Consider the following 25,842-nt stretch of genomic DNA (forward strand, 5'->3'; position numbering starts at 1 on the left):
ACGTCGGAGAGAACTTAATCCGCATGGGTGAAAAGCTTTTTGACACACATCTAACCACATTGGTTAGAAATGTCCATAGACGTAATGAAACATTAACGCATGCGCAGTAGGGATTAAGGTACGCCGAACTAAGGAATATAGTGTCCTCCATGTGTCTTTTGTGATCCCGTCAGGGTGAGTCTGTTTTTAATAATATTTAAATATGTTACAAGAACACAGCTGCACTTTAATGGATTACATTGGTCTGTACAACATAATGCACGTTATGATGCACTTTATATATAAAAAAGCACTTTATATGGAACATCACAACCCTAAGAATGACATGAGACACTGCACTGGAGTATTATATATAAAAATGTGAGATATTAATTCTAGATAAATGATTGTCAAAAAAACGTGAGTAATTTGCACCTGTATTTAAACACGCCATTGTCAATGATTCACTGCTTGAGAAAGGCTCCATAGGAGCCGAAACGTCGCCTGCCATGTGGGTCTAAATAAAAAACCACAGAACTTCACTGAATGGAGGAGTGCTGCCTATTTTTTCTAATGGTAGATAGATAGATCAATAGATAGATAGATATGGGATAGATAGATAGATGGATAGATAGATAGATAGATAGATAGATAGATAGATAGAATGGCAAAAAAATCATTAAAAAAACAGTTATTTACCTCAATGCGCTGCCGACATGGGGGAGGGCTCCCAGAAGAAGACATGGCTGGCAGGCTCTGTGGCTGGCAGTGGCTGGCAGGCTCTGTGGCTGGCAGGCTCTGTGGCTGGCAGGCTTTGTTGCTGGCTGTCTTGCTGGCTGGTAAATGGATGAGGGAGGGCTTCACTGGCATTATTTATATATGTGTCCTGGGGGCCGGCCAATTGGTTCTGAGCATGCTCAGATTAAAAAAACGGAATCTGTCTTTTTCCACCCATAGACTTGCATTGCAGCAAAAAGCCGGAAGCGTCGGATCCGGCACTTCCGGCTTTTTCGCCGGAGACAAAAAACGTTACTGTAGACGTTTTTTCCAGACGCTGGAATGGAAATTTTCGCTGGATCCGGAAAAAAGCGAAAGGAATGGTGGACCATGTGGCGCAATCCGGTGCTAATACAAGTCAATGGGAAAAAAACGGATCCGTTTTTTTATTTCGCCGGTTCCAGTTTTTCAAAAAAGAGCCGGAATGGGCCAGAAGGAAAAAACCTGATGTGTGAAAGTAGCTTAACCTGTATAGCGATTCTGGGTCTTTGCCATTTTTGATACCCAAATAGGTCACCATCTTGGCAGCCACATTGACTCTGATACTCAAGTTGACTTTAACAGCCGACTGCCTCAAGAACAATAGCTGACATTTGTCTATATTTACCCTGTATCCCGAAAAGGAACCAAAGTATTGCAGTATCTAGTTGCTTTTCTGATTCAGAAAGAAAGAGCAGCATGTTATCCGCAAAGGATGTTAACTTAACCTCTTCATCTCCAATTTTGAACACGTTAGAGGCAATAAGATGTCGAGACAAAGGTTCTACCGGTGGGTCAAATAACAAGGGTGAGAGGGGGCAACCTTGTCTGGTACCCTTATCTAAAGAGAATTGTTGAGGTATAAATCCTGGAGTATACATTCTGGCTTGAGGATTTTTATCTAGTTCTGAGAGTAGTGCCTCATGTAGTGAATCAGAAAGCACGAATGATTACTTCATGCGGACAAGAGTTTGGAGTAATACGAAATATGCTGACATTTTCTCCAAAAGGAAGGCTAAAAGGACTAATGACCGCATGAAGGTAATCAATCTATCAGAACATGTATTATCAGAAACTCAGACTAAATTATTAGAAAAGGGTTTAACATTCTCCCCTTCTTCTATATTAGACAAATTCACGGTGGTAAAAGACCTACACCTTTTTGCCCGTAAGATAGTCCTACAAAAAATGCACTACAAAGTGGATTTGGATTTCCCTTCCCCTACTGAAATGGAAAGAGAGGCCTTGAGGGATCTTGAGGAGTTACTTGATGAAAATGCCCAAAATGAGGCTGGTAAGTTCCCGATTCATTTGATTGCTAAATCTAAAACCTTCCCTAGCTTCAATACATGTCCAGCAATTGATGTTTTTATGAAACTGGTAACAAAAGATATTGAGGCATTACCCAATAGTCCGGGTTGGAATACGAATTTGAATAGAAAAGAACGTCTGGCATTAACGGAATTACAAAATCTTAAAAATGTAGTCATTAAACAGGCGGATAAAGGTGGTAACACCGTTATCTGGCCAATTAGCATGTACAAGAAGCAAGCAGATAAAATACTATCTGTTAAATCGTGCTACAAAAAAATGACTTACAATCCCTCTACACAGTTCCAACAGGAACTGATTAAGATTCTAGAAGTAGCCTATGAAAAAGGGATTATTCCAAAGCGTTTACTCGAATACATTATAAAATTGCAACCTAAAATGGCCACATTTTACCTCTTGCCGAAACTGCATAAAGACCCGAGTGATCCCCCAGGAAGGCCGATAGTTTCAGGCAAAGAGAGTCTGTGTGAATCGATTTGCACTATCATAGACTACTATTTACAACCATTGGTGCTAACACTCCCGTCATACATAAAAGACACTACATCTGTCTTACAAATACTAGACTCTATATATTTAGATGATGGGGCCATTTTAGTTACAGCAGATGTAGAGGCACTCTACTCATCAATCAGGCACAGTGATGGTTTAAATGCGGTTTCGTATTATTTAAACCAAAGTAACTTGGATAAAGCTCTGATTGATCTAATTCTGGTTTTGCTAAAGTTTGTCTTGAAACATAATTTTTTTATCTTTAACAAGACAATTTTTCTTCAAAAGCAAGAAACGGCCATGGGTGCAACTTGCGTCCCTACTTATGCTAATCTTTTCATGGGCTATTGGGAGAAGGAAATTTTTTTAAATGATCAACTGATAGGAATGGATTTGGTCCAAGGATGGAGCCGGTACATTGACGACACACTGTTTTTCTGGGAGGGCAACATTGACCAATTAACATCTTTGATGGATAGGTTAAATCAAAACAACTATAACATCAAGCTCACTTATAAATGGGGTAGATCTTTAGAATTTCTGGACCTTAAAATGACAGTGGCCTCTAATGGCAGGATTGTCACTGACGTATTCAGAATGCCAACTGCCACAAATAGTAGAAACATCCAAGAAAAATAAACAAAAAAAAGGGGAAATCAAAAACCGTGTAACATTAACCCCTTAAAAAATTAGATTTTAATCAGATATATTTAAAAATACCACTTCCCGGTAAAAACAGAAAAAACATTTTTTGATAGAGAACAAATCTAATGGGTGCACCTGTCCTAATACAATCACCCTGCGCTTACCTGCTGTCCCTACCTAACAGTGGAGGTTGGCACCCTGATAGATTATTTGGCGCCCCCACTCCGCGACGGCTATCGCCTGCTGGCCCTATTGAGCAACTGACCAACTATAGGCGGGAAAACAATGAGCAATAAAAAGAAATGAAAAAAGCGAGGGTAGAAGAAAACTCAGGTGCACACTAAATATATGCTAACAACCTCCTTTATTGAGGTCCCACATAGGACGATAGATTACTGAAAATATATATTTAGAGCATATAACCAATATCTAATATATAATTGCCTAGAATACTACTTCCTGCAATTTGTGCCAACTTCCGTGGCTTTGTCCGGAGCTAATGTCCGGAGATAATGTCCAGAGATAATGTCCGGAGCTAATGTCCGGAGATAAGTGACGTCACCAGTGTCCTACACCCAGGCAGAGCACAGTGGCCCCAGGCAGAGCACAGGGGCCCCAGGCAGCATATGGGGCCCCAGGCAGAGCACAGTGGTCCCAGGCAGAGCACAGGGGCCCCAGGCAGCCTATGGGGCCCCAGGCAGAGCACAGTGGCCCCAGGCAGAGCACAGGGGCCCCAGGCAGCATATGGGGCCCCAGGCAGAGCACAGGGGCCCCAGGCAGCATATGGGGCCCCAGGCAGAGCACAGTGGCCCCAGGCAGAGCACAGGGGCCCCAGGCAGAACATGGGGCCCCAGGCAGAGCACAGGGGCCCCAGGCAGCATATGGGGCCCCAGGCAGAGCACAGGGGCCCCAGGCAGCATATGGGGCCCCAGGCAGAGCACAGGGGCCCCAGGCAGCATATGGGGCCCCAGGCAGAGCACAGTGGCCCCAGGCAGAGCACAGGGGCCCCAGGCAGAACATGGGGCCCCAGGCAGAGCACAGGGGCCCCAGGCAGCATATGGGGCCCCAGGCAGAGCACAGTGGCCCAAGGCAGAACATGGGGCCCCAGGCAGAGCACAGGGGCCTCAGGCAGAGCACAGTGGTCCCAGGTAGAGCACAGGGGCCCCAGGCAGCCTATGGGGCCCCAGGCAGAGCACAGGGGCCCCAGGCAGCATATGGGGCCCCAGGCAGAGCACAGGGGCCCCAGGCAGCATATGGGGCCCCAGGCAGAGCACAGTGGCCCCAGGCAGAGCACAGGGGCCCCAGGCAGAACATGGGGCCCCAGGCAGAGCACAGGGGCCCCAGGCAGAGCACAGGGGCCCCAGGCAGCATATGGGGCCCCAGACAGAGCACAGCGATATTTTGGACCACTGTGCGGTGTTTCAGACCCCCTGTGTGATGTCTGGGGCCCTGTTCTTAAGTATATTAAAGATTAAAGTAACGTATATTAAAGTATATTATAGATCAAATTTGACACGTTTATGAGCACCATTGAGTGATATACTCAAGAATGACATAATTTTTCAACATTTTATGGTTTCAAACTGTAAACACTCAGAGTTTTTTTTACTTCAACCAGAAAACCTTAACGGTTCATAAAAAACTTGACTGTTCAGGATATGATAAAAGTCATAGTATTCTGAATCTTTAACTTATAAAGATACCTTTACATGGGGTGATTATTGGTTCCAGAGAGGCTTTCGGCCGATAATCGTACACATGGCTGGTGACAGGACAATACAATATAAACGTTCAAAGGTAAACACTGATAACATTAAAATCTAATATATAATTGCCTAGAATACTACTTCCGGCAATTTGTGCCAACTTCCGTGGCTTTGTCCGGAGATAATGTCCGGAGATAAGTGACGTCACCAGCGTCCTACACCCGCTCAGGGTGGACAAAGATATATGCCTTCGTGGTGCGCGGCACTTTTCTGATTGGTTGCCGCCTGCCGCGAGCGACCAATCAGAAATGTGCCGTACTGTCAAGAATTGTCAAGAGCTGGTGAGTGCAGCCATTTTTTGTTCTTTCTTACTATTATTTATTAATTGTATTATTCTTACATTTGAATAAATAAAGTATATATGGATTCTAGACTCCCGATTCTTTAGAATCGGGCTGCCATCTAGTCACTCATAAAATTTATAATGTAGCCGTCCTCATGCACAATTATAAAAGGATATACCTATGTGCATAGATGATGAGACATCAATAGGCGGAAAGACATAAATACAAATGACCTGGTTCAGTCCGAATTTAGGACTGTGCATGGCCACACCACCTGGCGGTATTCAGAAATAGTTATAAATATATACAAGAGTGTCTAGATAATATTGCACATTTCAACACAATTGCTAATACCCATAGGCAAGAAAAGAGTTTCCAAATGCCATACCCCATTAGGCAAAAAAGATAACACACCAGTACATTAGACTGTACATTAGAAAATAGTATGCAAATGCCTATAAGCAATAGTGACCAGTAGTCAGTGTCTATACTCATACACAGTACGATGGACCAAAAGTAGATGGTATCAAAGGCAGCCAGTGAAGGGGGTATTGTCCCCAAAATAAGACACTTAGCTGTCAGTAGAACGCCCCGACGCGTTTCCCCGTCATACGGTTCTTCAGGGGGCACAAACGGATATGATGAACCGGAGGTCAATGATGCAGGTGCCCTGATGCCGGGACAGACCGGCATCAGGGCACCTATATTGCTTATAGGCATTTGCCTATAAGCACCTATATTGCTTATAGGCATTTGCATACTATTTTCTAATGTACAGTCTAATGTACTGGTGTGTTATCTTTTTTGCCTAATGGGGTATGGCATTTGGAAACTCTTTTCTTGCCTATGGGTATTAGCAATTGTGTTGAAATGTGCAATATTATCTAGACACTCTTGTATATATTTATTATAACTATTTCTGAATACCGCCAGGTGGTGTGGCCATGCACAGTCCTAAATTCGGACTGAACCAGGTCATTTGTATTTATGTCTTTCCGCCTATTGATGTCTCATCATCTATGCACATAGGTATATCCTTTTATAATTGTGCATGAGGACAGCTACATTATAAATTTTATGAGTGATATTGGTTATATGCTCTAAATATATATTTTCAGTAATCTATCGTCCTATGTGGGACCTCAATAAGGGAGGTTGTTAGCATATATTTAGTGTGCACCTGAGTTTTCTTCTACCCTCGCTTTTTTCATTTCTTTTTATTGCTCATTGTTTTCCCGCCTATAGTTGGTCAGTTGCTCAATAGGGCCAGCAGGCGATAGCCGTCGCGGAGTGGGGGCGCCAAATAATCTATCAGGGTGCCAACCTCCACTGTTAGGTAGGGACAGCAGGTAAGCGCAGGGTGATTGTATTAGGACAGGTGCACCCATTAGATTTGTTCTCTATCAAAAAATTTTTTTTCTGTTTTCACCGGGAAGTGGTATTTTTAAATATATCTGATTAAAATCTAATTTTTTAAGGGGTTAATATGTTACACAACTGCCACAAATACCCTGCTCCATGCATCATCGGCCCATTACAAACCGACAATCGATGGGATCCCGATCGGACAATTTTTAAGGGTCAAAAAAATCTGTGCTACAGATGATAATTTCCAGGTTCAAGCAATAGAATTAGCACAACGCTTTCAAGATCGTGGGTATAGCAAAAGACAAATAAAAAAAGGGTACAATAGAGCATGTAAAATTCCAAGGGAGGAATTGTATGGCAGTAGGACATCTTGTAATGAGAATAATAACAACCAGGTGAGGTTCATAACGAACTTCAGTAAACAATGGCCTGAATTAACGGCAATCCTCCAAAAACACTGGAACATTTTGCTCAGTGACCCTGTTCTTAAAAAGACCCGTCCTAATCGTCCAGGTATGACACCTAGGAGAGCACGGAATTTGAAGGACATGTTAGTTCATAGTCACTACTCAGGGATGGAAACAACTGGTATGCCTTTTTCAGCAAGTGGAAATGGATTCTTTCCGTGTAAAAAATGCAAAGCTTGCAAAAATCATATTAAAAGTGCTTCTTTTGACAATCATGATGGTTCAAGGTCGTATTCTATACGTAAATATCTTACCTGTTGTTCAAAGGGCGTTGTGTACCATGCACAATGCCCTTGCAAAAAGATATATATCGGGCTCACTACACGTGAGCTTAAGCTACGAACCAGGGAGCACATCCTTGATATTGAGAAGGCTGCCAGTACTGAAGATATTAATTTGCTTATAACCTTGCCCAAACATTTTAAGCTGTACCACAACTCTAATCCAACTGGTTTGAAAATACAGGCTATTGATCAGGTTGCCCTCAATGATAGAGGAGGTAATTTGGGTAAAATCCTTGCACGTAAAGAGAGCAGGTGGATATACCAACTTGGTGCCCTTACCCCACAAGGGCTTAATGAGACAATGGGTATTAGTTCATTTCTATGAACTCCTTATAGTTAACTTTACCCACCTTGGCTTTTATAACCTCCTTCTATTTTGGGTGATTTTTAGTGGTTCTTCAGGTATCCTACACCCTTTTGGGTCTTACCTTTTGATCGTCTGTCCTTCTTCCCCTTTGGCTTGTCCATTCCTCTTTTCATCATGGTTTCTCATGTCCATTTTCATGTTATTTATTAACCATCTAGTTTATTCATTATTTATTAATTATTTTTTCTTGTTGTGGCATTTTTCTTTTTGGGTCGCATTTGCCGACATGTCCATCTTGATTTTGGGTTATAAACTCCTGTGTAGTTTTTAGTGTGTTTATTTTCTAAAATTTTTCTCTTTTTTTGTCATTATTGATTTTAGGATTGTATATTGCATTTGGAACCTATTTTATCTTGAGGTTTGGAACTTGGACAACAGCCAATGGTTATGGACCTATGTGGTCAGTTTGAGCATCTTCAATCAAAAGTCTTGCGTGTTGCCATACTGCATATAACTTATGTCTATTATGGGTTCATATTATGGAATGTTCTATCTGTTGTCCATGTTCATAAATGTATTAATATTCTCTGCTCATTTGTATAGCATTTATATTAGTATAGAGTTCCTTCAACTTTGCCTTATGTACAATATCTTAAATTGTATCGTTATATATTTTGAATTTACAGTGCAATACAATTGTAATTTATCATCTTGTTAGTGCATTATAATTATTTGTAAATTATGATTAGTATATTTATATGGATGTTTGTATAAGTATTAGGATTTTTACCTCCATATTGGTTATATTTTATGGCACTACATGTGAACTCTATCTATTTATGCAGTCAGCCTTTATCACGCCTCCCACTAGCTGCGCTCCATTTCGGCAGCGATATTTACTTTCATTGACTGAGTGCTTGGATTAGTGCGCATGCCCCGGATTCGGCCGCTCTGTGACTTCCACGCCCTCCGACCGGATGACGTGAGCGTATCACGCTTGCATGCCAGAGGCGAGATTTGGGAAGTCACTCACTTTGTACGAACGGCCGCTAACCAGCGCATGCGCCGTGCAATATCCGGGACGCGTAAGTCATCAGCTGTTCGCAGCACTGAGGCTGATTTTTTGCCATTTATAACGAGCACTCCCCCACATACAACACACTTGCCCCCATATGGAAGAAGCCTGATTGGCGAAACGGCGCTGTCGGGGTTGCAGCATAGGCACACGATACCTGTCACGATATTCATGTAAGTTTATTGCACTTTTATGTGAACCATTCTTTGGTATATGGTGGGTTTAGTCCTCATACACTTGTATATACGTCATGATAGCTGCAGGACTGATATAGGGATAGCGTATTTTGCCCATTAGGTTGCATTTCAACCATAGGCTTTCTAGCACTGATTGCACTTTACTACATACCCCTTATGCACATTAGAATTTTTTAGTGTGTAAGTTTCTGCAGCGAAACCTCCCTTTTGGTATATTTGGCCTTACAACCATAGAGACATATGTTTATATTCCAGCTCATGACTATCATTCAGCATGTTTTTTCCACATGTACCGTCAATCAGTGTGGCCTGTATACATGACTTTGCATTTTTGCGAGTTTTTTGACTTAGTCTTTGGATAGTTTCTGAATTCACTGGGGTCATGTGTTATACATTCCATTATATGACTGAATTTTTCAGCCTATATAAAAACAGTAGCTGGTTTATATTTAAGTATTTTCACAGCATTTTTCAGAATTAACGTTCATATACTGTGATTGGTGTATCGTGTTTGCTTCATGCTTGCTGGTTTTTATTGAGATTTTCCTTGTTTGGCTATTTTCATGGGTTTTATTGTTGTTCAGTGCAATATTTAATAAAGTATTTTCAATTTTATTTTCTTGTGCATGCCTTTGTTTCCCCGCATACTAAGGGGGGAATTGTGTTCTAGGATTTTTATATAGAGCTATTAGATTATTCCTAAATATACCTGTGATACCAAATTTGTCCAGAACCACATCAATCCATTTCCAATTACGGTATATACTCGAGTATAAGCCGACCCCCCTAATTTTGCCCCAAAAAACTGGGAAAAATTAATGACTCAAGTATAAACCTAGGCTGGAAAATGCAGCAGCTACCGGTAAATTTCAAAAATAAAAATAGGTACCAATAAAAGTAAAATTAATTGAGATATCAGTAGGTTAAGTGTTTTTGAATATCCATATTGAATCAGGAGCCACATATAATGCTCCATACAGTTCATGATGGGCCCCATAAGATGATCCATATTAAAGTATGCCCCATATAATGCTGCACAAAGGTTAATAATGGCCCCATAAGATGCTCCATAGACACATTTGCCCCATACAGTACTGCTTAAATGTTAATAAGGGCCCCATAAGATGCTCCATAGAGACATTTGCCCCATATAATGCTGCACAAATGTTGACTATGGCCCCATAGGATGCTCCAGAGAGATTTGCTCCATATAATGCTGCACAAATGTTGATTATGGCCCCAAAAGATGCTCCATAGAGATATTTGCCCCATATAGTGCTGCACAAACATTGAATACGGCCCCATAAGATGCTCTATAAAGATATTTGCACAATATAGTGCTGCACAAACGTTGAATATGGCCCCATAAGATGCTCCATAGAGATATTTGCCCCATATAGTGCTGCACAAATGTTGAATATGGCCCCATAAGATGCTCCATAAAGATATTTGCCCCCAAGCGACTAGAGGCTGTTATTTTTGCAAAAGGAGGATCTACTAAATATTAATGTCAATTTTCTGGTGAGGTGCCCATACTTATGCACCTGTCAAATTTTGTTTGAATGCACATTGCACATTTTCTGTTAGTACAATAAACGCATTTCAAGGCAGAAACATTACTGTGTCCAACAGTTATTAGATATATGAAACTGAAATAGCTGTTGCAACAAAACCAATTTTTATAAAACATTAAGCTTAAGATTAATAGGGGTGCCCAAACTTTTTCATATGACTGTATGTAAGGTCACCCCCTATTTTACACAGCGGCTATAATATGCTTTGAAAAAAAAAATTCACATTCAGCAGGCAGTCGCCGGCGGTTTTCTAGAGAAAAAAAAATTGTCTCCACGAAGATGCGCAGTAGAATCTACCAGAGATTCGATAGATGCTACTGCACAGGCGGGCTGATGCAATTTTGAGAGAGAATTGTATTTTTATCTGAATAAATTGATATCAGCAAATAAAGTAATTAAATGCATATTAAAGATGTGATCTTACTGCATTTGATGATCTGGAGAATAGATTACGGAGAATCAATCTTAGGATTATTGGTTTACCAGAATCTATTACCCGTAGCCAGCTTACAAGTATATGCACACTAGACCTACCAAAAGCTCTGGGCATTAATACACCATTGAAAGTGAAACACGCTCACAGTGTAGCTCACCATCACCACCTCTTCTGCTTATAAGCCCAAGCCTGGTATTGTGAAATATCTGAACTATGCAGACAAAGCGGACATCTTACAAAGGTACAGAAAATCCTCTCCACCCCAGTGCTAAATGGACATAGAGTGTTAATTTTTAGTGACTACTCGGTGGAAGTAACAAAGAAAAGACGCGCCTTTAGTGGAATATGCACTAATTTAGTAAAGAAAAAAATCCGCTTCTCATTACAATTCCAAGCGAATCTTAAAGTGTTTTCACCTGGAGAAAGAATACAAACATTTTCAGCACCAGAACAAGCATCAGACTTTCTTAAAGACATAGAAGATCTTTGCAAAGAAAACAGCAGAAAACAACAGGTCCCATAAAACAGTAGGGGCAGAAATGATCTGATGGTGGTCCTTTCCACACATTAAAGTATAAAATAAAGACTCAGACACATCATTGAAAGTTTAAATAGTGTGAAATTTATTATTATGCTTTATATGTGCTGGTTACCTCCCATCACTCACAAAGAGCATACAGCAACACTCAGGACAGGAAAAGACCCCAGTGGTGGAAACCTGTAGGGAAACCATGGCTGCTGTACTGCCCTTCCTCCGGGCATGCTAAGGGAGGTTACCACTATAAAATATAATAACTGTGAAAACATAACAATTATGTGTAAAGTATACAGTGTGTCTATGTGTACAGCATATGGGGTGTCTGTGTGTATGTTGTCTGTGTATGGTGGGATGTGCATGTTCTTTGTGTGACTATTAAGAATACATAGTAACATAGTTATTATTAAGGTTGAAGGAAGACTATAAGTCTATCTAGTTCAACCCATAGCCTAACCTAACATGCCCTAACATGTTGATCCAGGGGAAGGCAAAAAAACCCCATGTGGCAAAGAGTAAGCTCCACATTGGGGAAAAAAATTCCTTCCCGACTCCACATACGGCAATCAGACTAGTTCCCTGGATCAACGCCCTATCAAGGAATCTAATATATATAACCTGTAACATTATACTTTTCAAGAAGGGTGTGTGTGTGTATGTATGTATGTTGTCTGTGTACAGTGGGATGTGCATGTTCTGTGTGTGACTATTAAAGGGAACCTGTCACCCCCCTAGGCATTTTTGACTAAAAGAGCCACCTTGTGCAGCACTAATGCTGCATTCTGTCAAGGTGGCTCTTTTAGTTGGGGTCCCTTTCAATGCTGCAATATCCGTTTTTATAATTTGTCCCTTATACATATAGTTCCCTCATTAACGTCCCCGGCGCCTGAGCTGTAAGATTTTTTTCGGGCATGCGCAGTTTGCGCTGCCCTTCGACTCCCATCATATGATGGGAACTTACAGCCCAGGCGCCAGGGAGGTTAATGAAGGAAGTGGAGGCAGCCCGTGGCACATGGAGTAATGAGTAATGGCTGGGAGTCGTTTGTGTCTGGGGAAAAGACAGGTATTAGGGACAAACTATAAAAACGGATATTGCAGCGTTGAAAGGAACCCCAACTAAAAGAGCCACCTTGACAGAATGCAGCATTAGTGCTGCACAAGGTGGCTCTTTTAGTTAAAAAATGCCTTGGGGGTGACAAGTTCCCTTTAAGAATACTTCTCTCCTGTCTCCAGTTCTTCATCCGTCACGTCTTCTAGCTGTTCTTCTTGCAGGACCAGCAGCTATGTTCCTCTTCCAGACATGTTCTTCTCATTCCAGGTCCAGCAGCTATGTTCCTCTTCCAGCCATGTTCATCTCCTTGTGGGTCCAGCAGCTCCTCTTCCAGGCATTAGATATTCGTATCTTCCTCCTTCTTGCATGGAACGATGTTACAGAGAGAGCAGGGTAAGGCATTATTCCTCCTGAACCAACGAATTGCCCAGCTGTGATGGATATTCCTGTCTCTCTTCCATGCCCAGTGGTCAGGGTCTTGTGCCATGATCTAGAATGAAATAAGTGATTATAATCAGAGTTTAAAGGGAATATATCACCATTAATCATAATTCAATTTGCATATATTTTAGACCTGATGATATTGATGTGATGACTGAAAAAGCATGGCAGAATGACTGCATAATTACTTATTAAAGTTTTCTTCCTTGACATTAAAACAAGCATTTCATGAGTCCAGCTATGGCTGCATTCATAAAATGCTCTACCTAACATAAGGATTACAAGACCATTTTGACATGGCTTTTCAAAGTAAGTACAGCCACCCCATCAGGTCTAAGGTATTTATTTATGCATTCTGTTTATATTGTGATACCTATTTACAGATCAGCTTTATGTTATTATTGTTTATATTGCTAACCAGATCACAGGTGGCTCGATCCACCCAAGCACGAAATCCCATCCTGGTGAAAAGAACATTGCGGAATTGTAGAAGTCGGTCCTTCTTCATGCTCCACGTCCATCTGAGGGCCCAGCGGTAGATCTTCCGTTGATATGGCACGTCTTCTTCAAACTGGTTGGCTAAAAACCTGGATGGAAGAAAAATGAATCCAAATAAATTAGAATCCACTTCAGAAGAAAATACAGAAATATAACAACAAATACAATTATCATGTATTTACATGAGTGGTAGAAAAGATATTTTGGTTTTACAATAAAATAATGTTATTTATAGACATAAATGTGTAATAATAAAAGAGACTCACAGAGCTGGAAAGAAGAAGGTTCCATATTCTGAAGATCGCAGTCCTGCTCTCCTGAAGTAAGTGACGACCATGGCGAGGAGATACTAGAGGGATGGGAAGCAGAGATAGAGGGTATATATAATGCAGAACATATATAGCTGTATATTCCTATGTTTGGTAATATCTGGCCACTATTACATAAGAATAAGCCCTTTATTTCCCTATGATGGATCTTCTCAAATCTGGATGATTTCTTATCCTTCACTACAATAATACCTTGTCCGAAATCTTAAGACAGCTGTCCCTGGCTAGAAAACGTCTGATGTATTCTTCTTCTACAAAAATGAGAACATAGAATTATTTCACTATGAACTTTGTAATGAAAACCTTTTTAATGCTATTAATGTTAAATTATTGGGGTTGTAGAGTTCTTCATTAATGATGGATTATCCTCAGGATAGCTCATCAATATCAGATTGGTGGAGATTTGGCCCCCGACACCCACTGATCAGATACTGAAGAATTGTCCTAAAGATATGCCATCACTATTGAGGTGAAACCAAAGCCACGACACTGCTCACCACATAGTGACCGCTCCTGTCTGCTGTATCATACTAGGTATAATTATAGGAGGCTGAGGGAGAACACTTCCCTACATGTTTCTCTACCTTTATACACATAAAATAGATTAATATAAAAATACATGTCATATAATCTAATACTTTATATCTGGAAACCTTGGAAGGTGCAATGAGTCTTACCAAGGAGTGCGGCGAAAGCTGCCCACTCTTCTGGCTGGGGGATGTCATCTTCTGTCTTCCTCCTCTTGGCCACTTCCTGGGTGGCAGACAGTGAACTGTGGTAGACGAGGTAGATAATATAGTATTAGGCCTCATGCACATGGTCGTACTATGGCTACACATAATTCACTTACATCCTGATGGGTGTTCTCCTCATGGGGATCTGACATTAGTTTTGTGCTGTAAATGGTATAAATATGTGTAGTGATGATGTGTAATGGTCACTATGATTTGCCGATATAAGTGTATGGATTGTGATGACTGCAGTGATGTAACCTCATCTACTTACCACTCCTCTTCATACAGGGCGATCAGTTCTCTCTTCCGCTTCCTCATGGCCATCTTTACTCTTCTTCCTGGAAACATACAGAAAAAGGAAAAACCTGAATTTGCAGAGAATGGCTCTGTCTATAGGATCTCTAGTGGGGTAATACTACCAACCTAATGTGTAACCCAAAACCAAACTACCACAGCCTGCATTACATGGGTTGTAGTATTGCAGCTTTATTGACTTGATTGGTGCTGAGTTGTAATACCCAACATGACCCATTGACAGAAGTGGCGCTGTAGCTAATATACAAAACAAACCCTATTTTCTACTTAAAGCACCACTCCAGCATTTTGTTTTGTTTGTACTGCTGGAGTGGCACTTTTAATGTAAGCCCCCTGCCCACATTCTTATACTTGGTGCCATCTTGTGCCTGTAGCTTCTGACCGGCCTCAAGTGAGAAGTTACGTAACAAGAGCTTAATACAAGTCTGTGAGAGCCAGAACGAGGCTCTCATAGAGAGGTATTGAAAAGTGACGTCTGCGCCGCTCCATGAATCACTGGAGCTGATGGCCGGTCACAATTCACCGGAGACTGATAGGACCAACACTGGAAAAGGATGAAGGGGCGACAGGTGAGTATGAGACAGGGGCCAGGAGAATTACATAAAAGCACCACTCCCACAGTGCAGTAAAAAACCCGCTGCAGTGGTGCTTTAAAAAACAAACAAAAATATATAATCGGTCATTGATGCCTACCAGATTGATTTCATGTCCTATGATAAGAAAAGACTACACATATCTACATTCTACTGACTGCACTGTGACCCGCCATATAAACCTCTGCATATATCCGCTACCTCCCTGTATAGTGACTGATGATCCAGTACAATAGTCTTCATATCTCCACTACATGTGTGATATAACTATTATATACAGGCTAATAATGGCCATGCACTTCTAAATATTGTATCTGGGAATTTCTAGGAGAAATATGTGGCCCCGTGTTTTTCAGATTAATATTTACACATCATTATCCACATTTTAAACATTTATTCAAAGTCACCAAATTTTATCCCGTTTATCCATAATCACCCCGTTATCTAGATTTGGGATTTATGGTGAAGTCATTTGCTTTTTTATATGTGATTGCTTTCAGTATAGATCCCAACTGTCAGTATCTGGAATGACATAAATCGGCAGTTTGCTCATCACACAATGATTCTCACCTCTGTAGAGCGGCCGGTGGCAGTTGTCTTCCGATCAGCAGGTAACGATCCGGGTACAAATCCAAAAAGTGTCGCTTCTGGGAATCAATAAGGAGCCGGTCTTTTCTCTAATAGAGCTATCGCAGACTGGCACCAACTGACGGTTTTTTTCTTTCTTTGAGTTCAAATCCTGCGATGCTATTGGTTGATGGTTGAAGCACGCGGCGCAAAATTTAAAGGGAAAGCGCATTCTAATAATGAATAAGGAGATACAGTGTATTACTTTTATATCTATATTTGTAGTTTTCCTCTGTATTCCAATTGGTGTTATTTGAGGAAGTTATCATGTTATTCCATTTATTAACTGATGATTGGGAAATGGCAGCAGTGTAAGCCGCATGTAATAATGATGACACTAAAGTCGTGATGAGAGAAGTGTGATGTGTAACATGTTCACTAGATCGTCCATTGTGTATGGAGCAAGAGAATAATTGTCATCTGCTTTCTTGCTCCCTGTAAAGTCATTATTGAACTCCCTTAGCGGCAAGGTCAATTTTCATTTTTGCGTCTTTGTTCTTCCTCCATTTTTCCCAAACTCACAACTTTTTTATTTTTCTGTCCACATAGCCATATGAGGGCTTGTGTTGTGGAGGACAAGTTGCACTTTCGAATGACACCATTCATTTCACCGCATAGTGTACAGGAAAACTTAAAACAATTCCAATCGAGGAGAAATTGTAAAAATAAAAAAATAATTCTGACATTGCTTTTAGGACTATAGGTTGCATTATTCTGTATGGACTATGGGGTGCATGATTCCAAATGTAGGACCATGGGGTGCACTATACTGTATGGACTATGGGGTGCATTATGCTGCATGGACTATAAGGTGCATTATACTGTATGGACTATGGGGTGCATTATACTGTGTGGATGACTATGGGGTGCATTATACTGTATAACATATGGGGTGTATTATGCTGTATAGACTGTGGGGTGCATTATACTGTATGGACTATGGGGTGCATTATACTATACAGAGAACTATGGATGCATTATACTGTATAAACTATGGGGTGTATTATGCTGTATGGACTATGGGGTGCATTATATTGTATGGACTCTGGGGTGCATTATACTATACAGAGAACTATGGGGTGCATTATGCTGTATGGACAATGTATTACATTATGTTGTATGGACTATGGAGTGCATTATACTGTATAGATGACTATGGAGTGCATTATGCTGTATAGACTATGGGGTGCATTATGCTACACAGAGGACTATGGGATGCATTATCCTATATAGAGCTTGGGGTGCACTATACTATACAGAGGACTATGGGGTGTATTATTCTGTATAGATGACTATGGGGTGCATTATGCTGTATAGACTATGGGATGCATTATACTATACAGAGGACTATGGGGTGCATTGTAATGTATAGAGTATAGGGTGCATTATACTACACAGAGGACTATGGGATGCATTATTCTATATAGAGCTTGGGGTGCATTATACTATACAGAGGACTATGGGGTGCTTTGTAATGTATAGTGTATAGGGTGCATTATACTACACAGAGGACTATGGGATGTATTATCCTAGATAGAGCTTGGGGTGCATTATACTATACAGAGGACTATGGGGTGTATTATACTGTAAGGATCATGTGGTGCATTATACTATGTTGAGGACCATGCAGTGCATTATACCGTATGTATGGTTGTGTGAGGGTCACAGTTGGGCGATCATATGATGTAAGGGTCATGATTAGGGTTGAGCGACCTTTAGTTTTTTAGGGTCGAGTTGGGTTTTGTGAAACTCGACTGTCTTAAAAGTCGAGTCGAGTGAAATCGGCCGACCAACGTGAAAAGTCGGGTTTCGGCCGAAACACGAAACCCAATGACGTAATTTTTTTTTTTTTCCTCTCTCTCTCTCTCTCTCTCTCTCTCTCTCTCTCTCCCCCTCCATCCCAGCACAGAAAATTTCGTATTGCACATTCCAAATCGCTACTGCGCACAAGCGATAACATGACGATAGGCGTTCACTCCCCTAAGACCTATGTCATCACTCTGCCCACGCTCATTCATTGGCTGAAAAAATGGCGCTAAACGCGTCATACGAAACGCGACTTTGCCGCCAAGATCGCGTACCGCATGGCCGACCCCGCACAGGGATCGGGTCGGGTTTCATGAGACGCCGACTTTGCCAAAAGTCGGCGACTTATGAAAATGAACGACCCGTTTCGCTCAACCCTAGTCATGATACTTTTCTGGGTGAGTTGTGGGGTGGGGTACAGTAGGGTCATCATACTGTACATGTGGAGGGTACTGTGGAGGAATTCACTGTGGTGGTATCTTAGGGTCTGTGGGGGCTTTTGTTGATATCATAATTTGAATGTAATGATAGGAGGAATATTAGAGGGCACACAGTACCAAACAGTATATACAAAAATATGGACACATACGGAAGCAGTGGCTCAGAATTGTGGTATCAGCAGGATTTTAACCCTTATAACATCCTAACAAAAAAAATATATGTTTCCAAAATTGTGCTGATGTAAAGTAGACATGTGGGAAATGTTATTTATTAACTATTTTGACATAACTCCCTGATTTAAGTGTACAAAAATTTAAAGTTTGAAAATTGCTAAATTTCCGTTTTTTTCATAAATAAAAGCAAGTTAATTTGAAGAGATTTTACCACTAACATGAAGTACAATATGTCATGAAAAAACAATCTCAGAATCAGTGGGATACATGAAAGTGTTCCAGAGCTATAACTTCATAAAATGACAGTGGAGAGAATTGTAAAAAGTGGCTTGGTCATTAAGTACCAAATTGAAAACAAATTAAGAAACATTTATGTCCATAAAGGATCTCCATTTGTGGAATAATTTGATTGCTGACTTTTCGTTTTGTCTCTCTAAGTCTCATTTGCCATATACCACTAGAGTTTTTAGAGTATTTATCATTTCAGGCACTTGAGGTACTTCTTCCTTTAGCCAATATCGAAGTATGCGCTTTTTGACTACAAGAAGAGCTAAGTGTATTATTTGAGTGGATACAATTCTATGAAATAAACAAGCTAGGGGAGTATTTGGGTCTTTGATTTTCCAAATTTTATCAATATATCCAAGAGCCTCAGCCCAAACCCTCTGCGTGTAGGGGCAATCCCAGATGCCATGAAGCAGATTTGTCCTGGACAAATTGCATTTGGACATTTTCTTAGATAATGAGATGGAGCATCCTTGTAAGAAATATTGAAAGCATAAATTGCATTATGTACCAGTTTCTATTGCATTTCTCTCCATTACTCATTAATCATTGCTGTTTTAACCTTGCTCCAACCCAATATAATCTCTCCCGAAGTGTCATCTTTTAGTTCTGTACTCCAATGAGTGAAGATGCCATGTGATACCCCATATAGTTTGTTTTCAAATCTTTTGGTAAATTGTGGGCTGGGAAGCTGTGTCTGTTCTAGGTCCAATCAATTAGTCAAAACCCCCTGTTTATTTCTGCTTTTCTGACCTTTTCCAGCATAGATTGATAATGACTGATCACTTGCTGGTATTGTAAATAATGATGGTTTCCTAGCTTATGTATCTCTGATAATTCCTGCCAAGTGTGTAACCTGCCTTCATTTTCCCTTATTAAATCTCACAACAAAATCCCTTTCTGTTCCCATTGTTCAAAAAGTTTATTTTGCTTACCCTGAGTAAATCTATGATTTTCCCATAAGGGCACTATTTTAGATAAACTAAATGGTAATGTATATAGTTTTCTCAAAGCTATCCATGCGCCTATAGTGACTTTCCAAAGGATGCTATGTTTGACATGAGGGGGTAGTTCACCAAATTTTAGATGTAGGAGATCATTAGGTGCAGCAAGTTCCCTCTCTTAAATAGTATTGGAAAAGCTACTTGACCCATGAGCCCAGTGTCTGATATGTCTTGTTAAGGCCGCTAAGTTATAATCTCCTATAAGAGGCAGTTGGATTCCTCCTTCCAATTTAAACAAAGCCATCTTCCAATATACAATTCTCGGTCTTTTACCCTGCTATAGAAATTTTATAAACACTGATTGTAATTTTTGTACCTCTAAGCGCTTTAGTAGCAAAGTTATTGTTTGTAAAGGGTATAGAATGCGAGAGAAGCTATTAATTTTTATCAACTGTGCTCTGCCAAACAGAGAGAGATGGAGATTTTTCCATTTTTCAAGCTCTTTCCTTATTTTATTTATCACATGTGGGAAATTTAAGGCTAGTTTCACACATCAGGTTTTTGCCGTCATGTCGGTTCCGACGTCGTTCCGGAGCGCCAGTTCCGGCGTAAAATGTGGAAAACTGATGAAACTGATCTGGTTTTCCACCGGATCCCACTAGCGGAACTGGTGAAAAAATGGATCCATTTCATCAGTTTTGCATCCGTTTCTTCTGTTTTTTTATCTGTTTTTTGATAGATCTGGTTTTTAAAAATGCCCCTGGGAGGCACCCAAATGTGATTGGCTACTGAAAACCTATATATACAGTGTTCCTTCAGCCCATCTGTGACAGGTTGCAGGGGAGCAAGTGTTTGGAGAGCAAGATGGATGTCGTTATTGCGAATATTCTGAAGATCAAAGTGGATTTTACTGTGGAGGCGAATTGCTTGAAAACAATAGTTAGGGAGAAGGAGCGAGAGAAACAGCGCATTATGCGTCTGTGCCGACGGCGTTTGTGGATCCACCACATCACTGCACAGAGAATGACGCGGGGAGTCTATTCTACTTTATACATGGAGCTACGAGGAGACCCAGAGAAGTTTTTTAGGTATGTGTGAATGAAAGCGGAGAACTTCGATCTACTGGTGGACCGAATTGGACATCTCATCTGAAGGAGTGACACGTATTGCCGAATCTCCATTTCATTGGCGGAGCGTCTGATGGTCACTCTTCGGTAAGCCATTTTTATTGTATCTCCTCCTGTAAAGCACACTTAACTTTAATGTTGTTGTTGGTATTTTTTTAGAATAATTTTTAGTGTATTTCATACAGTTAAAGCTGCATTATAACCGTAATGTTATTGCTGGTATTTTGTAATAATTTTTGCCTTGCTTTTATTCAGATTCCTTGCCACTGGAAAATCCCTTTCGTCATTACATTTTCAATTTCGGATGGGAATTTCCACCATATCGGGACTCTTTGCACGGCGAATTTATACCACATCCAACAATGGAGAGTTCGTTGGAAATAGCTGATAAATTCCAGCAACTTTGTCAGTTTCCCAATTGCCTGGGTGCTGTGGACGGGAAACATATCCGCATCGTGAAACCGGCTGGATCTGGCTCGGAATATTTTAACTATAAAAAATACTTCTCCATTGTGCTGATGGCCATCGCAGACGTGGAATACAAATTTATAGTGGTGGATATTGGGGCGTATGGCGGCTCCAATGATTCCCAAGTTTTCAAATTGTCTGATATGGGCCATCATCTCTATGGAAACACCTTCCTATTCCCCCCCAAGACCACTGCCTCAAACTTCTGGGCCACCAATGCCATTTGTTTGTGTTGGGGATGAAGCCTTCCAACTGCAGGAACACCTCTGAAACCCTACTCCAGTAGTGGATTAACGCAAACTAAAATAATTTTTAATTACCGCCTCACACGAGCACTGAGAATGGTGGAGTGTGCTTTTGGGATTCTGACCGCCAAATGGCGAGTTCTATTGACAGCTATAAACTTGAAGACTGACACTGTTGACAAGGTGGTGAAAGCGTGTGTTGTCCTGCACAATTTTGTGATATGCAAGGAACATATTTCCATTGAAGACCACGCTGAAGAAACCACCTTGGCTGATTTTCACAACATTACGTTTCGAAGTTCTGTGTCAGTTTCCCAAATGAGGGACAAATTTGCAGAATACTTTATTTCACCTGAAGGAAGAGTAGACTGGCAAGATGAGAGAGTTTGAACAATTTGTCTTGCACCTTGTAAGCAAAAGTATTTTACCTTATTTTACTCTAAGTTGTGTACCTGTTTGGGTTGTACCCAAAGTATTTAACCTTCTTTTACCCAAGTTGTGTACCTGTTTGGGTTGTACCCAAAGTATTTAACCTTTAACCACATTATTAAACCTTATTTTACCCAACGTATTTAACCTTATAAACCTTATAAATAAATAAAAGACAACATTTTTAAACAATAAACAGTTTTATTAACCTAATTTTTTAAAAAAATAAAAAATTATAAGTTTAAACAGTTGGGGGTTGTGATATTGCTGGAGGGGCTGTCAGATTGGGACACTTCGACAGTGAGAGTGTGGAGAGAGGAATGTGATGGTGTTGGTGAAGGATCAGTAGGTAAACAGGTTAGGGGGTGGAGAAAGAAATAGAACGGGTGGACATGAAGCCGGGAGTAGTATTGGGAATATGGAAGAATGGAGGGGTAGAGTGGGTGGATTTGGAGGCAGAAGAGGTGATGGATGGAGAAGAGGGTTGTAGTGGCATGATGGGTGAAGGAGACTGGTGGTAGTGGGCAGGGAGAGGAGGCGCGAATGATGTTGGTGGGAACTGGTATGGGGCGGGATGTTGGTACGGGGCAGGATGCTAGTACTGGCTGAAGGGAGGGACAGTGGCTGGAGGTGGGGCAGGTGCGGGAGGGGGCAGATGTGGTGGCTTGGGAGGTAACAAGCACGAGAGCAGACTGGCACAATTGCATTACTTGCATCTGCTGATCAGGAGATAGCTTATTCATGCGCTCGAGTACCGACTGGAAAAATGTGTGGTTCAGTGATTGACTTGCATCTGAATGCATCCTTCCAGAAGTGACTGCAACTCAAGAAGACTTTTGTTTATCAAATTAAAACCTGGGGCCATTTGCTCCGACAAAAGTTTCAGACAGTTCTGGAAGGATGCATTCAGATGCAAGAACTCGGGCGCATATCTCTGCACCTGACCCCTCTGGGGCGAGGACTGTCGAAGTGTCCCTCGGTGACGGACTCCTGAGGGATCGCCCCAGAAGACATCAACTCTACAGGCTGCCGAGTGCTGCCGACGGTGCTGTGGAACAAGGAGAAAAAAAATATATAATTAATATATTGATATTGCATGACCCTGGCTGAAACATACAAAAAAGGGTTAGACATGTAAACATTTGTTATTAAATGGGGTGGGTACTATTTACCTTCGGCTCACCATCGTTGACCTGAGGAACGACAGGGCCCTTGCATATTTATACTTGCTCCTGCATCCTCCAGATCCATCTCCAGATCCGCATTTCTTTGTTGAACTCCTTCTTGAAGCGATCCCTGACTGACCGCCACCGCTTGACAATTCTCTCGCCTGAAAAGTGAAAGCACAAATTGGTCACTATACAACACTTTACATCCAACAACATAACTGAACTGTGTATACTTACGTGTTTGATTCTGGGCCTGAACATCGAGGTCCTCCCAGTTGTCTACAAGCTGTTGGCAGACTTGCTCCCAGAGCCGACAGGGTCACAATTACATCAGCGTGGCGGCTGTCACCCATGTTCCACAGCGGCTCCCTCTCTCAGATCAGATCGATGAGGAGGTCGATATTTAGCCTGGCCTCCTCACCGTCCGAGGCAGGAGCATGCTGTGAAGCCTGTAAAAAAAGACAAAAACAAAGACATTAGACTCAAAACAACATGGTTGTTTTTTGTTTTTTTTTAAAATGCTTACCCGATGACCACCACCCTGACTCACACGCCAACGACCCTGGGAGACGCTCTGAGGACCTCTGGATCGAGCACCAGAATCAGAAGACTATGAGAAAAAAAAAATGATGTGCTTTTATGTTGGATTATGAGTTGCGTGCACTGTGATGTCTATAATGATCAGTTTGTATGGGTTGTATGTTGTGTGATGTCTGTAATGATCAGTTTTTTATGTGTTGTATGTTGTGTGATGTCTGTAATGATCAGTTTGTATGTGTTGTGTGCAGTGTGATGTCTGTAATGATCTGTTTTTATATGTTGGGTGTAGTGTGATGTCTGTAATGATCTGTTTTTTATGTGTTGTGTGTAGTGTGAGGATGTGGTTCTGCGATGCATGCAAGAAACCTACGAATTGGAAGCCCACTCCAGGTCTCTCTCCACCCCTTCGGTCTTCTTCTGGAAGCACCTCTTCTGCTGTAAGGCTACTTTCACACTAGTCCGTCGGTACGGCCGTCGCAAACCGTCGGCCCGACGTACCGACGGACAGTGTGTTAAGTGGCACAACGGGGGCAGCGGATGCAGTTTTTCAACGCAGACAACTTTTCAGGATGCGTTTTTTCTCCAAATGACGCATTGCGATGTATTCCAAACGACGCTAGTATGAAAGTAGCCTTATACAAAAATGATAGATTGATAAATACATAAATTCATAAAATATATATATATACTGTATATAGATAGATAGATATGGGATAGATAGATAGATAGATAGATAGATAGATAGATAGATAGATAGATAGATAGATAGATAGATATGGGCTAGATAGATAGATAGATAGATAGATAGATAGACATGGGATAGAAAGATAGATAGATATTGGATAGATAGATATGAGATAGATAGATGGATAGATAGATAGATAGATAGATAAATAGATAGATAGATAGACATGGAATAGATAGATAGATATGGGATAGATAGATAGATAGATAGATAGATAGATAGATAGATAGATAATAATAATAATTAATAATAATTTTATTTATATAGCGCCAACATATTCCGCAGCGCTTTACAACTTATAGAGGGGACTTATACAGACAACAGACATTACAGCATAACAGAAATCACAGTTCAAAACAGATACCAGGAGGAATGAGGGCCCTGCTCGCAAGCTTACAATCTATGAGGAAAAGGGGAGACACAAGAGATAGATAGATAGATAGATAGATAGATATGGGATAGATAGATATTGGATAGATAGCTAGATAGATAGCTAGATAGCTAGATAGATAGATAGATAGATAGATAGATAGATAGATAGATAGATCTATAGCGAATATTTGTGGTTTAATTCAGACCCACATGGCAGGCGACGTTTCGGCTCCTGCCGATCCTTTCTCAAGCAGTGAATCATATGTAGCAGTGAGTTTAAATACATGCAGTAATTGCTCATAATCTTTACAAAAAGTACATAAAAAATGATTTTTAACAAATGTACAATATCGTATTATATTCATAGAATAGATGTGTAATATAGTGTGACTGTTCCTAAAACGTGACGATTTCATAAAGTGCCATTTGTGCAAAATTGCATTATAAAATGTAACTATCATCCAATAAATGTTAGTAATAAAGTGCAGCTGTGCTTAGATATGTTTAAAAGAAACTCACCCTGATGGGACCACAACAAAACACATGGAGGACTCCTCTTTCCTAAGATCGGCGTGCTCAAATCTCTATTGCGCATGCGTTTGTGTTTCATTACGTCAGTAGACGCTTTCAACCAATGTAATTCTATGTGTGTCAAATTCCCATTTGGCGCTTGCGCACTGTGGCATTCCAGACTTCTAGGCTCCACCTTAGATGGGGAAGGAATGCATTCTTATGACTATTCCGCAATAAATCTCTATTATCTTACAGCGCTTGTATATTCTATCACTTAAAGCATGTTAGCGCCACTTATAATGTGGAAATATTATATGGGTATAGGGTTTAAACATATGAGCATACGGACTATGTAAAGCACCCTGGTATACCTGACGGTGCCTTATACAGGCCACCTCCTGCAACCAATGGTATCCTCGGGAGACATTTAACCTGTTAGGGTCAAAGTGTCTCGACCAAAGTCCATATTGGTGTTATTGTTATGTCCAGCTCTGTTTACC

General features: G+C 40.9%; 1 protein-coding gene and 1 long non-coding RNA gene across 2 annotated transcripts; one reads left to right on the top strand and one right to left on the bottom strand.

The window, feature by feature from the left end:
* Window positions 1–843: 843 nt before the first annotated feature.
* On the top strand, window positions 844–9,567 carry LOC143818358 (uncharacterized). The gene is made up of 2 exons (XR_013224485.1): window positions 844–2,029; window positions 8,062–9,567. It is a non-coding gene; the product is annotated as an uncharacterized LOC143818358 (long non-coding RNA).
* A 3,060-nt stretch (window positions 9,568–12,627) lies between these two features.
* On the bottom strand, window positions 12,628–14,044 carry LOC143818359 (speedy protein 1-A-like). The gene is made up of 4 exons (XM_077299700.1): window positions 14,009–14,044; window positions 13,754–13,836; window positions 13,408–13,576; window positions 12,628–13,038 (listed from the first exon to the last, which is right to left on the bottom strand). Exons 2-4 carry the CDS (start codon window positions 13,822–13,824, stop codon window positions 12,886–12,888), a joined length of 393 nt encoding a protein of 130 aa, XP_077155815.1. The 5' UTR covers window positions 13,825–13,836; window positions 14,009–14,044; the 3' UTR covers window positions 12,628–12,885.
* Window positions 14,045–25,842: the final 11,798 nt, after the last annotated feature.

This window comes from Ranitomeya variabilis, chromosome 3 (assembly GCF_051348905.1).
Source record: "Ranitomeya variabilis isolate aRanVar5 chromosome 3, aRanVar5.hap1, whole genome shotgun sequence".
Classification (NCBI taxonomy): Eukaryota; Metazoa; Chordata; class Amphibia; order Anura; family Dendrobatidae; genus Ranitomeya; species Ranitomeya variabilis.

What these genes read in the sequence shown, in the direction of transcription:
- LOC143818359 (XM_077299700.1), bottom strand. Translation starts at nt 13,824, where the DNA reads ATGGTCGTCACTTACTTCAGGAGAGCAGGACTGCGATCTTCAGAATAT. An exon ending in ACCTTCTTCTTTCCAGCTCT is followed by an intron (nt 13,577 to 13,753) that starts GTGAGTCTCTTT and finishes TCTTCCATCCAG; the next exon opens with GTTTTTAGCCAACCAGTTTG. An exon ending in ATCGAGCCACCTGTGATCTG is followed by an intron (nt 13,039 to 13,407) that starts GTTAGCAATATA and finishes ATTTCATTCTAG; the next exon opens with ATCATGGCACAAGACCCTGA.